The 16,238-nt window shown below is 53.1% G+C and overlaps 1 protein-coding gene across 3 annotated transcripts in view; it reads left to right on the plus strand.

The window, feature by feature from the left end:
• Positions 1-16,238, plus strand: part of AGAP3 (ArfGAP with GTPase domain, ankyrin repeat and PH domain 3) — a 67,967-nt gene that overhangs the window by 22,565 nt on the left and 29,164 nt on the right. For all 3 annotated transcript variants that reach the window (XM_058297997.2, XM_058297998.2, XM_058298000.2), the window contains exons 2-5: positions 14,986-15,044; positions 15,350-15,437; positions 15,641-15,726; positions 15,927-16,068. In XM_058297997.2, coding sequence (XP_058153980.1) covers positions 14,986-15,044; positions 15,350-15,437; positions 15,641-15,726; positions 15,927-16,068 — 375 coding nt within the window. The remainder of the gene's footprint in view (positions 1-14,985; positions 15,045-15,349; positions 15,438-15,640; positions 15,727-15,926; positions 16,069-16,238) is intronic.

Consider the following 16,238-nt stretch of genomic DNA (forward strand, 5'->3'; position numbering starts at 1 on the left):
CCTTGAATAAAAGGGGGAAGTGGCAAAGACAAATGAGTTGATATGGCTAAGAGTCTTCCAAAAAGAGTTGGGAGGTCATCAGAGGGGTTGCGCTTACACATACCTCAACAGGACGCCAGAAAAAGCCAAAATAGATACACCGTAGGTACTGGTTCTCCTGAAGGCTATGGAGATCCACAGGGTGTACAGTCATGGCAGATGGATTTGGAGCTCTGTGCCATGTCAGAGGGTCCTACTTTGGAATTTGTGCTCCTGAGTGTGACAGAGCTGGACTCAGATGTACTTTTCTACACATGCCTCTTCTGTCACTTTTACTGAACCTGTGTTTGGCACTAGGGATGGTCCATACTCAGGAGACTTGAATCTCTGTACTGCCCATGTGCCAGCTGGGCCCTGAGCCTCAGCAGAGTGACAACTCCTGCTCTCTGGTTCATTGGTGTTACCCAGGTCAGCTAACAGGGTGGTGAAGATGGTTAACCACCACACCAGGGAACCAAGAGTGCCTACAACTGTAAGCAAAAGAATTGTATCCATCTTCCATGTGGAATCTAAGCCCCCTCTTGATCTAGAGGTGGAGGGGACATTGCCATCCCAGGGTCCACAGAATGGAGGAATAAAATATGGATTAGAGTGGACTTACTGATATTCTACTATAAAACTATTGTGATGAGTAATAGAAGAAATTTTAGCATCAAGGTGGAGAAAGTGGCCACAGTAGTTGCTGAGGGCAGGGAGAGGGTAGAAGAGATATGATGTGGGGGCATTTTTGGGATTTTGAGTTGCCTTTTTTTTTTTTTAAAGATTTATTTATTTATTTATTTATTTATTACTCTCCCCTCCCTCCCCCACCCCGGTTGTCTGTTCTCTGTGTCTGTTTGCTGTGTCGTCTTTGTCCGCTTCTGTTGTTGTCAGCGGCACAGGAATCTGTGTTTCTTTTTTTGTTGCGTCATCTTGCTGTGTCAGCTCTCCATGTATATGGCACCATTCCTGGGCAGGCTGAACTTTCTTTCGCGCTGGGCGGCTCTCCTTATGGGGCGTACTCCTTGCACGTGGGGCTCCCTTATGCGGGGGACACCCCTGCGTGCCAGGGCACTCCTTGCGTGCATCAGCACTGCGCATGGGCCAGCTCCACACAGGTCAAGGAGGCCCGGGGTTTGAACCACGGACCTCCCATGTGGTAGGCAGATGCCCTATCCATTGGGCCAAGTCCACTTCCCTTTTATGTTTTTTAATGTAAATTCCTTGTGATCTATTAATTTAAAAAAATAAATAAATGAATAAATAAAAAACAAAACTCTAACACCAAAACTGCAATATTAAAAGCCCTCAACACTGGAAAAAAAAAAAACAGAAAAAAAACACAAAAAACTAATGTGTATGAGCTTTTTACATATTAAGCCTTCCACAGTCATTTTTTAAATTAAAGATTTATTTATTTATTTTTATTTCTCTCCCCTTCCCTGCCCCCACCCCCCACCCAGTTGTCTGCTCTCTGTGTTCATTTGCTGTGTTCTTCTGTGTCCACTTGTATTCTTGTCAGTGCACTGGGAATCTGTGTCTCTTTTTGTTGCATCATCTTGCTGCATCAGCTCTCCGTGTGTGCAGTGCCATTCCTGGGCAGGCTGCACTTTTTCATGCTAGGCGACTCTCCTTACGGGGTGCACTCCTTGCCCGTGGGGCTCCTCTATGCGAGGGACACCCCTGCATGGCACGGCACTCCTTGCACACATCAGCACTGCACATGGGCCAGGAGGCCCTGGGTTTGAACCCTGGACCTCCGATGTGGTAGGCAAATGCTCTATCCATTGAGCCAAATCCGCTTCCCATGTTTTAGTTTTAGTTTTTGTTTTTCAGGTTGTTGGTTTCCCTTGAATTATATTTATCTTAGGGTTTAAAATAATTTTTGATTGTTTGGGATTTTAAATGTTTAGGTCATTGGATCTATTTAACTTTACTCTCCTGTCCTTTTTTTTTTTTTAAAGATTTATTTATTTATTTATTTCTCTCCCCACTCCCTACCCCACCCCCGCCGCCCCAGTTGTCTGTTTTCTGTGTCTGTTTGCTGTGTGTTCTTTGTCCGCTTCTGTTGTCAGCGGCACAGGAATCTGTGTTTCTTTTTGTTGCGTCATCTTGTGTCAGCTCCCCGTGTGTGCGGCGCCATTCCTGGGCAGGCTGAACTTTCACGCTGGGCGGCTGTCCTTACGGGGCGCACTCTTGTGCATGGGGTTCCCCTGCGTGTCCAGTCACTCCTTGCGCGCATCAGCACTGCGCATGGGCCAGCTCCACACGGGTCGAGGAGGCCCGGGGTTTGAACCGGGGACCTCCCACGTGGTAGATGGACGCCCTAACCACTGGGCCAAGTCCACTTCCCTCTCCTGTCCTTTGAATCTCATGAGTCTTGCCTCTTCCTTTGGGCCTCTTTGTTTCCCACAGTCTAACAAACTTGTTATTTATGCCGCAGTTCTGCAGACTTCCCTAACCAGTTGTGGGAGGTGGTCTTCATTTGGCTTTCCCCAGAGCCCCGCAGTGTGCTTGGCTCAGGGCCGTGCTCAGCGGTGTCTGGATGATGGTGAGGGGATGGCTGGGGCAGGGATTAGGTGGGTGAAATCAGTAGCCTCAAGGGGGAGGGAGGAGGTGGGTGACTGGGGCCTTCGAGGATGATGATGGGTGGGTTTTTATTGTTGTTACGTGGCATATATACAACGTAACAGTTTCCAGTTTAGCCAATTTCAAGTAGAGCTCAGTTAATTACACTCATAATGTTGTCCCACTGTCATCATCATCCATTACCAAAATATTTCCATCACCCCAAACGGCAACTGGGTACCCATTAAACATTAACTCCCCATCCCCTACTCCCACCCCTGGTACCCTATAGTCTTCTTTCTGTCTCTATGAATTTGCATAATCTAGGTATTTCATATAAGTGAAAACATATGGTATTTGTCCTTTTGTGTTTGGCTTTTTCACTCAACGTGATGTCTTCAAAGTGCCACCTTGTGTCTGGAGCTTTCTTATGCCTGGTGCATCCCCAGTCCTGGCTGCACAGGTTGCTGCTGGACTGACCTGGAGCCTGAATCTCACTGCTGGTGGGGGTGAGAGTGGGGTGCCATGGACCTCCTGGTTGTTTTGACTCTGGCTTTAACCTTAGAGTGTTAGTTACCAGAGGACAGCGGCTGTACTGAATGGCTTTAGAGACCCCTTAGTCTTCTAATTTTGCAGACAAGTGTCCCACTGTCCAGACAGGCAAGATCGCAATCAGCCACGAGCCCAGGTGGACTCCACATCCCCTCGTTCTGACCTAGTGCTTCTTCCATGACATTGAGGAGCCTTCCTGGAACCCCCACAGCTGTCACTAGGGTTACCTGGCCCTTTTTCGTGATGCTGACCCCTTCCCTTGGGCCCGGGTCTGAGAACTAATGGGCTGGCCAGGGCATCTGAGGACAGATAGGAATTAGAATTAAAATGAAAATCTAAAACCCGACCCCCAAATATGCCAAAGTTCTGATTCTCAAGTCATTGGATGATATGGGAGAACCCACAGGGGCTGGGAACACTTTGGTTATTGAAAAGGAAAACTGAAGTTGAACAAGCTGAATCTTGGAGCATTTGGGGTGAGCCCTCTGCCCCCAGGGTGGTCAGCTGGTTTCCCCAGACCTGCCCCAGTCCCTCAGCCCTCTGTCAGGAACTCGTGGTGAGGCCAGCCATTAGGGCCGGGGCAGGTGCTCTGGCATCCGTTGCTTTGGTGTGGATGGGGTGGGATGGGGATGCCATGCGCCTGGCCTATCTCTGGTCAGAGGGAAACCTGCCAGGGAGGGGAGTCTTGGAGAAGGAAACTCATTCATCAGACATGCACTGGGTGCCTGGGTACCTAAAAGTGGAGGGGAGGGGCAGCAGGGGTGAACTAGCCAAGACCCCCGTGTTTAGGGAGCTCATGGTGTTACATGGGAGGCAAGCAGCTAAAATTCCAGGAGGATAGTCTGTCCTTCCTCATCCCTCTCTTCGCTGACTATGCATGTTGGGGACATGTCTCAGGGCTGTCTGGCCTGTAGGTGGCACTGGTCACCTGGCATGAACTTGAGGTGTGCTGAAGGGCCCATTGGCCCCAGATAGCTCCTCTTTTGCCTGCCAGAAAAAAAAATCATTAAAGGTTAGTGCCTTGGGGCCACCATATTGCTCTCTCCTTTGGTAAATGGCATATGTCCCTGAGAATGTGTCAGCCCTTGAAGCCTGTATCAGTCAGTCATACATCGTGGTGGTCCAGAGCTAGGTGGGTGGGAGTTGGGGAGCAGCAGTTCATTTCGAAGGTCAGTGAGGAGAAACCTTGGGGAGGGGTCCTTTTGGAAGCAAGGCCAAGGTTGGGCCGTCATGATGTGTAGCTCCCAGAGTGGGGAGGAAAGGAAGATTGGGGGGGAGGGTACCTCAGGGGTGAACACTGACTGCAGAACAGTTTGGGCTCAGGTTGGTCCTACTTGTCACCAGAAATCTCCAGGCCAGATCAGCAGTGGTTAGGCCTAGTAGCTCTGGGCCAGACTTAAGCCCAGCTTTAACCACCTACTGGCTGGGTGACCTTAGGCAACCTCTGTGCCTTGAGTTCCTCATCTGTAAAATGGGGAGAATGATTGCGCCTTTCTCAAAGAGTTCTTGTGAGGACTAAATGGTAATACGCATCAAGTGCTCAGTTAAGTTCCTGCTATCCACTGACCAGTGGTGTTGACTCTGGTAGAGTCCCTAGGGCAAAAGCTACCTTTGCTTTAGGGCAGGGGTTTTTAAGAGGTCCACAAGCTTGAACTGGAATTAAAAAAAACAACAACATTATTCTTGTGGGGACTTGTTGGTGCGGGTGTGATTTATTTATTCAATAACACACAGTATAGTGTGGACTTAGTAGTAAGGGTCTGTGCTATTCACCTGACTGGCAAAGGGTCCATGGAACAAAATGGTTAAGAACCCCTGCTTTCGGGCCTTGGCTGAAGGCTGGCTCCCAGCGCCAGCAGGAGGGTGGGTGGCCTTTTGAGAGGGTGCAGATGAGCCCACGCCCATGGATCAGGTGGGGGCGTATTAAATATTAGCTTGTACAAGGTATGCTGTGGACAGGAGAGAAGGCTGGGAGGACTGCGGGGCTCCCAAAGGCTTTGTGGTGGCAGCGGCACGACTGTAGCTGAGGTAGCAGGGGTCCGGGGCGGCTGGGACAAGAGGCCTGTATCCTTTTAGGTGGAGCCCATCCTGGCAGCCTCTGAGGATACAAGCACGAGTGCTGATGCTTGGGGGCAGTGACGGAATTGGCCAGAGCTTGGGCTCTGAACCTAGGCTCCCACCCCCTAGGACAGTTCCCTGCACCCACTGGTAAAATCTGTGATGGGAGTATAGGCACTTTACAGTGTTTGTCCATTAAACTCAAACTACCTGAATCTTTTTCTTTTCTCTCTTTCTCTTTTTTTAATAGTATACCCTGACACCTCAGCACTCTCTTTCTTTGGGAACCTGAATTTACACATCTTTACTTGAGCTGACCATTGAATATTTTGCACTCTTGTGTAGTAGCACCACCTGCCAGCCAACAACTTCAGTTTGGCAGCCTTTCATCTCTGTAGTGCAGAATTTGTACAATTACTTGAATACTTTATTGCATTTTCCCTTTATTAAAATATTTTATTTTTGTAAAAATAAGATAACAATGAATGCCGATACTACTGATAAGGCATGTAGATCTCATAAATCGAATGCATTTTAGAAATCCATTAGGCTGGAAAAAAGGTTTTTAGCTCATTGACTTAAGCTGGACCATGTCTTCAGTCCTAAATATAGAGAGCAAAATTTAAAGACATATGAAATACAGAAAACATGTCAAAATCGTGACTAAAAGATGAAGTGCAATTAAGGATCTTATAATAATATTTTACATTCTGAGCCCAGAATCCCTCTGTATCACATGGTGGTGTTAGAGTCTCATACTACCCCACTTGGCAGGGTTATTCCAAGGATTACAATGCTTAAAAGCATCTCACACAGTGCTTGGCACAGGGGAAGCACAAAAGAGAATGGAGCAGTAAATGCACATTTCCTTTCCCCCTCAGGGAGGAACTGTTGAAAAGAATGCTGACCTTTCGGGGTTTGTTGTCCTAGGATGGTCCTAAGACAGGCTTCCAGGCAGCTGCCCAGTGTGGTCCCAGGACGCAGCAGTGTTTAGGAAAGGTGGGAGGAGGTCAGGGGGCTGGGTGGGGTCCATACGGATGAACTGCCATAGAAACAAAAAACCACTATTAAGTAGCTGGTGGTGGGCGGGTGTCCTTAAAAAAAAAGGGTGTCTTCATTTCCTCCCCTCAGTGCCCTACCCTGAAGCCCGGCTGCTTTCTCTGTCTCCCCTCCACCCCAGCCCCTTTGGCTTCCTCAGCCTTCCTGTGGGGAGGAGAGGAAGGAAGCCCGAGAGTGCTCTGACATTCTGAACCTGGGCAATGAGGGAGAATTCCTCGTCTCCTAAGATCAGCCACTGGAGGGTCCTAGGTGATGGGGGCTTCTGTGCCAGTTACAACTGCAGGCCCTCAGAGACCCTGCGGCAGGAGCTCTTGGTCTCTGCATCACCTCTAGGCAGGGTGGGATTGAGGCTTTTGTCTGTTTACTGCCTTATCCACAGTGCCTTAAACAGTGTCCTTCTCCATGAAGTGAGAGAATGGAACCCGAAGATGAGTTCTTTTTTTATTTTTGAAGATTTATTTATTTATTTATTTTCTCCCCTCCTCCAACCCTCCGCCCCAGTTGTCTGTTCTCTCTGTCTATTTGCTGCGTGTTTTTTTGGTCTGCTTTTTTGTTGTCAGCAGCACAGGAATCTGTGTCTCTTTTTGTTGTGTCATCTTGCTCTGTCAGCTCTCCCGTGTGTGCAGCACCATTCTTGGGCAGGCTGCACTTTCTTTCGTGCTGGGCAGCTCTCCTTACAAGGTGCACTCCTTGCACATGGGGCTCCCCTACACGGGGGGGCACCCCTGTGTGGCAGGGCACTCCTTTTGTGCGCATCAGCACTGCGCATGGGCCAGCTCCACACGGGTCAAGAAGGCCCAGGGTTTGAACCGCAGACCTCCCATGTGGTAGACGGATGTCCTAACCACTGGTCCAAGTCCACTTCCCGAAGATGAGTTCTTAATCTGGAATTGATGGCAGAGTTTAAGCAAACTAGGAACCTCCTTTAAAAAAAAAATCTGAGTGTTCATACAAATGTGCATATTTCTTTTTCTTATAGAGTCCATAGCTTCCATCAGATTTTTAGAGAAAAACATGATCCAAAATGGGCCTCAAGGATCTCCATGGTCCAACCTAGCCCTGAGGTCTCTTGGAGAAGAGATGGTGGGCGCAGCCTAGTAATTGGCAGGTCTGAGCGGGTATGAAGCTGCTGAGGTCATATACTGATGGTATCCAACCAGATTTCTGATTTGAAAAAAGATGATACTGATTGACTGATAGAGTGCTGTTTTCCCCAGTATAATGGCTACCTGCCAGGTGCCGGAACCCTCCACAGTCAGACCAAGGTCCTTCCTAACAGCTTCAGATAGGAAGGTGGTTTTATCCCTATTTTACAGATTAAAAACTAAGACCCAGTGAAGTTCTCAAGTAGCAGTTCATAGCCACACAGCTGTGAGATGACAGAGGCTGAATTCAAACCCAGTTCTCTCAACTCCAGCACTCGTGTCCTGCCAATGCCATCACCCTGTCTCTTGAACTTGGAGTGTGCGCACATTATTTTGCCTGTGACTTAGTCCAGCTGGAGACCATCTCTTCTAAGCCCACGAGAACAAAAGTCTGGGTACGTGGTTCATACTCGGCAAAGACATTCATTCATTCACTTATTCATTCACAGATACAGTCATGGCACATCTGCTGTGGGCCAGGCAGAGTTGTCATGGGGGAGCATTAAACAGATAAGGAAAATATCCAAGAGTGATGAGAGATGAGTGTTGTGACAGAGTGACTTGGGTAACTGGATGGGCAGGGGAGGCCTCTTGAGGAAGTAACATTTATGAATGACCTGAAGGAGCCAGCCGTGTCAGGCAGAAGGAAAAGCAAGGTAGAGATCCTAAGCAGGAAACAAGCTTGACCTGTTTGAGGCTTTGTGGCCAGACTGTGGGTAATGAGGGTTATGGGAGATGAGATCAAAGTAGTAGCCAGGAGGCAGATCACATAGGGGATTACAAAAGAATAAAGAGTTATTTCTACATTTAATAGAAAGCCATTGGAGAGTTTGAGGCTTGAGGAGAGTCATCATGGTTTTAAAAGGCCACCCTTCTAAGGGATGTGCAGAAAACAGTGCTGATGGTGATGGGGCAGGGTGAAAGCTGGGGGACCATTTAGGAAGCTAATGCAGTCGTTTAGGCAGGCAAGATGGGAGCTTGCCTTAGTGTTGTCCAAAGGAGGTGGTGAGAAGGGGACAGATTTGGGATATGTTTTGGAGGTTAAGCCAGTGGTGGCGGGAGGAAGGAATCAAGGATAATGCCTTCTAAGTTTTTAGCTTAAGGGAAGCGGACTTGGCCCAGTGGTTAGGGTGTCTGCCTACCACATGGGAGGTCCGAGGTTCAAACCCCAGGCCTCCTTGACCCGTGTGGAGCTGGCCCATGCGCAGTGCTGATGTGTGCAAGGAGTGCCCTGCCATGCAGGGGTGTCCCCACATAGGGGAGCCCCACACGCAAGGAGTGCGCCCCATAAGGAGAGCCACCCAGCGTGAAAGAAAGTGCAGCCTGCCCAGGAATGGCGCCGCCCACACTTCCCATGCCGCTGACAACAACAGAAGCAGACAAAGAAACAAGCCGCAGCAAATAGACACAGAGAACAGACAACAGGGGTGGGGGGGGGGGAGGGGAGAGAAATAAATAATTTTTTAAAAAATTTAAGTTTTTAGCTTAAGCAATTAGGTAGTTGATGATGTGCCATTTATCATGGGGAAAATGGGGATGAAGCAGGTTTGGGGGAATGAAATTTAGAGGTTAATTGTCGCTGCTGCTGGGGTGATACGAGTTGTCTCTGTGGAACACACCTAAAACTTTTAAGAGGACTACGTATTGCAGCCTGCCAGCAGGAGTATGGTGGGGTTGAAGCAGGAGGCACCCCGAAGATTTATCCCTGCTCTTCTCTCCGGTTTCCCTAATCCCCAGATACCTGAGCAAAGAGAGCAGAACTTGCTAGAGTTCTGGCAACCCTTGGAGGGGAGCGCTGGGTGTGGCCCTTACTGCCTTTTTTGGGCTCAGGGCTGTGGCTGGTGGCCAACCCAGGGGTAGGGGGTGGGACGCTGCTCCAGTCCCTGCCCCAGTCCCTGCCTGCCTTCCTCTGGCACCGGGCTGCAGGGAGATGTTTTGCTGCCACCTTGTGGACAAGATCCTGAACCGTGTGGGAGGGCCAGCGCGGCTCTCCCACCCCAGCAGCCTGCAGAAGAAACGGGCGGCCTTTCCCTCCAGTACCATCCACAGCCTTTGGCTTTTAGGAGAAAGCTAGTCCTTCCTCATCTCTGAGGAGGACATTCACAGGTTTCTGAGGGTTGTGTGGCCCTTAGCTGGGCACACCTCAGTTCTTATCAATGGATCAGCCAGCAAATATTTGAGTGGAGACTAGGTCCAAGGTACTGTGGGATTTCTGGGGCAGAGGCTGCCCTTTTTCTCTTCCTTAGAACTGGCTTTACCTTCGAGGGGAGAGCCCCACATGTCCCATTCTGCAGTTGTTTTCCTCTTTGGCCCTCACTGCCCTGAAGTGGGCTTGAAATATGTCCCCCTGCCTGTCCCCCCACGCACACGTATGCACCCACAGGCGCTTGCACACACTTTCCTCAGGGCAGGGCACTTGAGGCCAACTGGTTTGTAGCTGTTTCAGCTCACCCAGCAGTTGGGTGTATCGAGAATTTGCGTTCTCCTTCTGGTCTTCAGTCACTCAGCACGGAAGGGACTCCTTTATGTTCATCTTCACTCCCTACCTCTAGGAGGAATGAGCTCATCCTGACCCAGAATGTAGGCTGCAAGAGTTTTCATTCTTTAATCCCCCCAGTAACTTCCTTGGAGTCTCTCAGCCCCTAAGTGACAGATTTAGCCTGATGGCCTTAAGAAGCAGAGAACTGACAGAAGAGCTAATTTTATGGGATTTCTGCAGTGTTTATATGGTCTTAGCCTGGAGCCTTTTAGGGTTGGCCTAATTTCCTTCTGGCCCCATAGGTAGCGGCAGTGTTGAGTAAAACTGTATTTGCTACACGAATACAGCTCCAAAAAGAGCAGAATGTTTGTAAGACAGAACAGAGAGACTTAGTCCCTCACCCAGGATGGATGCCAAAGAGGAAAAGGGATGTGTTGTGTACCTGTGGTTTTCTTTTTTGGAGTCTTTGGCTGACTTGGTGTCCAGGGGCATTTATGTTTGGCCGGGTACCCTTCCCTGTCTACTTTTTCCAGATCAGAAAAGGTTGCTGGAAAAAAAAGGGATAGGAAGGAGGAGGCAGCCAGGTGAGGAAGGAGAAGCTGTTCCAGGTTTGGGAATTGATCCAGGCCAAGCTTTTCACCTGGACTGACTGTGCAGGCGCAGTGGACTCGGGAGCTGGTGTGTCCTCTGAGAATATAAAACGTTCTCTCACCTCTGAGAGTGGATACTGCCACCCCTTGTGTGCGACTGGGTGTATGGAGCTGGGACCTTTCCCCCTACCATCCCATCCTGCTCTTCTCCCACCAAAAGCAGCTTGTGTAGCAGAAAGAGCTCAGCCCAGTGGAGGCTGGTGCCTTATCACTGGAGACCAGCTGGGTTCTAAAGCAACCTATCCCCTGTGGGGGCACCTTGGGCACAGCTCCCCACTCCAGTCCCCCAAAACTGGCCCCCCTAACTGCTCCCCTGTGCTGGCATTTTCATGGACTTGGGAAGAGTTCTTATGAATTAGCAACCTTATTCTTTTGAGGAAGGGTATTTCCTTATGTGTGTGTATAAGAGAGAGAGGAGAGACCAACAGATATACAGATAGGGAAATAGAGGCAGAGTGAAAGCATTTCCTTTTTCCCTTTAGTTCAGTGAGGTTGGGAGACTTAAACTCAGAAATATGAGCCAGGACTCCTGATTGTGTTCGTGTCTCTGTCTGACTGAGGGTCCTGGGAAAGGCCCTTCTGCTGAACCGTCTATTATGTGGGGATGTACACCCCAGAGAGCAAGAAGTGATCCTCACCCCTGTTGATAACTAGTCTGAAAAATCCAAAATCACCCCCAAGGCCTCTCCAGGCCAGGGAGATCCAGACCGGGACTTCTGAGTTTCCAGCTCTCATTTCTGTGGGGGGACACCTTGGATGGAGAGGCCCAGCCTTCCTAAGGCATTCCCCCAACCCCAGCCCCCTTAGGAATGTGCCACTTTATCTTGTACTTAGCTTCTGACCAGGACCAAGGAATTCTAAAGCTGAAAAGGACGTTGGGAGTTGGGATAGACTGGGGGTGGAAGCAAATAGGGAGAATTAGCTCTTTAAAGGAAATGCAAGCCCCCTCATCCCTTGCCACTACCTAAACTGGTTTCTCCTGATCTGTTCACAGCCGGGAGGCAACAGCAGCTGCAGTGGGATGATTTCTTCCTTTATGGATTTTGGTAAACTGAGCAATCTCCAAGGGCCTCAGGAGATGACGGATGTTTAAAATGCTTAAAATGCAGCGTAAATCAAAACATGGGAACTCCCTGCCCCTGTGCTGGGGTGAGCCAGGGTTTTACTTGAGTGGCTGGTGCAACCCTTAGCCATGAAATTGAAAGGGCTTGGAAGAGTGGTGTTTCCTTTTACAGTGTCGGACTCCAGCCTGTCCTGCAGACCAGTGTTTTGCTAATCGGTCAGCATCTGGACCGTAGGTGGGACCCAGAGAGCATCAAGGAACCAGAGACCTCAGGGACTCAAAGCAAGTCATTTGTCCAGAACTGTATGGTCCAGATCTAGAGGTTATCTTTTGATTTTTCTGCTTCCCTTCGGCAGTGCAGACAGATGAATATCTTCTGGATTCTATAATCTCCAAAGAAAAAGGCAGCCTCAGACATGAACAGAAGCCAACTATAGCACCAAGCAGCTCTCATTCTCAACAGTTTTCAGACCTCAATGATTCTGAGCCATAAATGATTAGGATGACCTCATTCAGGCTTCCCATTTCACAGATGAGAAGACTGAGGTCCAGAAAAAGCTTGGGACTTGCCTCCTAACTCCTAATTTAGGCTTTTAATGGTTCCCACCCTCATGTATCACCTTCTAGTGCTCTTCCTTCAGAGAAAGAGAAAATGGGCCCATTTTTCTCCCAGAGTGTGGTGTAGTCCAGGACTGTTATTTATTTGCCTTTCTGTTAATGACAGCTCCTCACCTACGTGCCCCAATCTTTAGGAGGAGCGCTGGGCTGGAATTTCCTGTTTTCTGAGGGCTCCCGGGGGCTGCCCCGGCTGGCTGGCTCCCCTGCCGCCGTTCCTGGGTGTTCCAGGCCGGGCTTGCCGCCTCTCTCTCCTTCCTGGGCTGGCTCCCGGCCTCTCCAGGTCTGGGCTTGCCGGCTGAGAGGTGGAGGAATTGAGGGACTCGGTCGGTCCCGAAACTAGGGGCCCAGAAGCCGGAGGCCCGTCCGTCCCGGCCGCAGCCCCGGCCCGGGCAGAGTCCAGCGCCCCTCGCCATGGGCCTGGGCCTGGCCCTCGCCCCTGGGCCCTGACCATGGAGCGGGGCTGGCCGCCGGGTGACAGCTGCAGCAGGGAGCGGCCCGCCGCCTGCCGCCGCGCCCTCAGCGTCTGCGACTCGCTGGACCTGCACGGCGCCCCGGCGGGCCCCGCCGCCGCCGTGCAGGCCGCCCTGTGCGCAGCGCGCGAGCAGCCGGCGCGGCCGCGGAGCGTCTGCTCGGGGCCGCCGCCGCCGCCCCCCGGCGTCCGGAGCCTGCTGCTCGGCCTCCTCCGCCCGCGCCTCGGCCGCCGGAGCCAGTCGGACGGGCTGCCGCTGCCCGCGGCTCCGGGCGCCGAGCCCTCCTCCGCGCCCGCCGAGCCCCGCGCCGCGCCGAGCCCCGCGCCGCCCCGGCGCAGCAGCCGGGCCCCCGAGGAGAAGCCGCCGCGGCCGCGGCCCACCAGCATGACGTTCCTGGAGGTGAACCGCCTGGAGCTCTCGGGAGCCGCCGACGCGCCGGCCGCGGGCGCGGGCCTGGGCCGGGCGGGCAGCTCGGGCTTCCTCAGGGGCGCCTCGCTGTGGAGCAGCCAGCGCTGGCAGGTCTTTCGGGGGAGCGGCGGGCGCAGCGCCGAGTCCCCCCGAAGGGGCTTCTCGGCCCTGAGGAAGAGCTTCAGCTTCCGGCTGCGGCGCGGCCAGGAGATCCGGCGCTCCGAGTCGGGGCTGCTGCCGCGGCCGGCGCGGACGCGCACCAAGAGCGACGGCGACGCCAGCTCCCTGCACGCCTTCCCCAGCCGCCGCGACCTGCTCTTCCCCGAGGGCAGGCGGGGGGCCGCCGACCCCGGGCGCCCCCGCGCGGGCGCCAGCCTCTGGAAACTGCTCACCAGTCGCTTCCGCCGGAGGGAGCCGGGCCCCGCCGAGCCGCTGTGGAGCCGCCGGGCGGCCGCGGCCCCGCTGCTCCTGGGCGTGCAGAGCGCGCCGCCGGGTAAGGAGAAGGGGGCCCGGCCGCGTAGGGCTCCCCCGACCCGCGCTCGGCCGCGCGGGGCGCCGCCTCCTGTCCTCAGGCCCGGGGGCCTCTCTGATTGGAGACTGAGAACGTTGAGAGCTTTGTGTGGACATCGCGAACCTACCAGGTGGAGGGGGGGTGTGCGGTGCGTGGGCCGGGGGCCAGCGGGGTTTGACCCGAGTGAGCGGCCTTGTCCCAGATGAGCTGTCGCTGTCGGGGCTCCCAGCCAGGGTCTGGTGCCATTGACAGGGTCCAGCGAAGGGCAGCCTGGTGCCAGGAAGGGGGCAGTGGCAGAGGAGGTCCGCCAGGCCAGGGCTGGGCATCCCTGGGGCCTGCAGGCGATAGCAGTGACCGAAGCAGTCCTGGGCTGTCAGAGGAGGAAGGGACCCAGAAGGGACTCCAGCCCTCTTACTCGGCGGATGGGAATTGCGGCCCAGGAGAAGAGACTTACCCAGAGTCGGCTGGTTCTGGGTTGGACAAGAGCACAAATTCCCCAACCCCTAGGCTAGTGTTGCACTCTCACCTCTGGCTCCTCTTTAGCCGGTTTTAGGGACTGTTTGTGGACCTGGACTTGATAACTCACCTGTGAAACAACTGGGGGAGTGTACGTGGGAGCTTAGGGAGGGGAAGCATGCACTGCCAAGCCAAGAGGCTGGACGTTAAAGCTAGGAAGCTATAGAAGAGGTTGGAGGACTCTGGGTAGCAGCCAGGCTACCCTTTCCGTGGACACTGCCTGAGTTGAGGGGAAGCTTCTCGTGGTGCCAGGAATGGGCTGGAGAGTTGGAGACCCAGGCCTGGGAAAGCAAGGGTGGCCCTGCCTCCCCAGTAAGGAGGAGCTTGGGTGGGAGGGGCTGGGTGGATCGTCCCCTATTAGACCCACCCCTCCAAGAACAAGGCCAGGTAAGGCCCGCCTCCCTCTTCACGCTGGCACAGGAATGTGGTGGGTGGCCCCACCCTGCCAAGGGTGAGCTGTTTCTACTCGCTGCTGGAGGCTGGCTCCTCCGCCAAGTGCTCAGCCTGTTTTGGGTCTGGGCTGGGGCCTACTGGGGTGGCCTCTAGCCTCGGCCTGGCTTCTGGGCCTTGGGGGCACTTGGGTGGGTGTGGCTCGAGGTGGGAGCTACTTACCTGCTGGAACAGTAAGACGAGAAGGGAACGCACAGGTGTGAAGCCAGAGGAGTTGAACCCACACCCCCAGAGTTCTCTCTCCCTGAAGACTGTGATTACTCTGTTCCACTCAAAAAGAATGTTCCTGCTTAGGCCGGGGCATCATAGGAGGCGATTGGAGGTGGGGGTGGTTGACGATAGTAAAGGAGCATGTGGGGGGGCGGAGTCGTCGTCATTATGGGCTGTCTTCATCCTCATGGGGCTCCTTCTCTTCCACAGACTCGTTTGTGAACAGCCAGGAGTGGACCTTGAGCCGCTCTGTGCCAGAGCTTAAAGTGGTGAGTGAGTGGCGGGTGGGAGACCAAGGCCGCCCCAGAGCTGGGAGGGGCACAGGCTTGGAGAGGTGAGCCTGGATTTGCTTTTCCCAGCCCTCCGTTCCCTCTTTTTCTTTGTTTGGACTCTCCCCTCAGCCTCTTGCTGCTCTGGCCATCTCCCTCCAACTTCCCTCATCTTTTCTTTCTTTACTTTCCCTTTTGCCCTGGCCTTTCTCCTTCCTCCTGCTTCTGTGCCTTTTCTCTGCTCTGTCCTTGACCTTCTCCGGCTTGCCTGCTGATGGCTGGTCTCTCCCCTTCCTCTCCCTCAGGGCATTGTGGGGAACCTGTCCAGTGGGAAGTCGGCCTTGGTGCATCGCTATCTGACTGGGACCTACGTCCAGGAGGAGTCCCCCGAGGGTGAGTGCTGTAGGCCTGACGTGGGCAGATGAGGGCCCCTCTGTCCCCTTCCTTCTTCAGAGGGTCAGCAGAGCGGCTCTCTAGCCTCTTTTAGCCTTTTCCGTCCTCTCTTATCTCCTCATTTGGAAACTACAGCTTTTTCCTCTGGTCCCCTTGGGCTCTTTCTCCATGTTTTGGTCCTGATTTGCAAACTCTGTTCCTAGGGGGTCGGTTTAAGAAGGAGATTGTGGTGGATGGTCAGAGTTACCTGCTGCTGATTCGAGATGAAGGAGGCCCCCCTGAGCTGCAGGTGATGCTCCTGCCCCAGGACCCTCAGACCAGCCCTCGTAATGGAGCCCCTCTCTCAAGGTTCCCAGTTGTGACTGAGAGAGGTTGCGTGTGTGGAGGCGGGGCAAAGTTAAGGAGTCAGACCCTTCTGACTGGTCAGCCCCGGGTGGGGTTTTTTCAGGCGGCTGGTGGGGGTGGTAATTGAGCTTGGTCTCCCCTTAGTTTGCTGCCTGGGTGGACGCTGTGGTGTTTGTGTTCAGCCTGGAGGACGAAATCAGCTTCCAGACGGTGTATAACTACTTCCTGCGGCTCTGCAGTTTCCGTAATGCCAGTGAGGTGCCCATGGTCCTGGTGGGCACTCAGGGTGAGACTGGGCCCTGCAGGAGGGCAGGACATCCAAGGTGGGGATAGGGAAGTGTTCGGCCTGTGGATGGGCAGATACGAGGGAAGCCCCTGGGGCAGGAATGGAGCAGTGTAGGTCCCCTGGATGAAAACCGAATGGACAGATGTGAGGAAGCCCCTGTACCACCCACA

This window comes from Dasypus novemcinctus, chromosome 5 (genome assembly GCF_030445035.2).
Source record: "Dasypus novemcinctus isolate mDasNov1 chromosome 5, mDasNov1.1.hap2, whole genome shotgun sequence".
In the NCBI taxonomy this organism is placed as follows: Eukaryota; Metazoa; Chordata; class Mammalia; order Cingulata; family Dasypodidae; genus Dasypus; species Dasypus novemcinctus.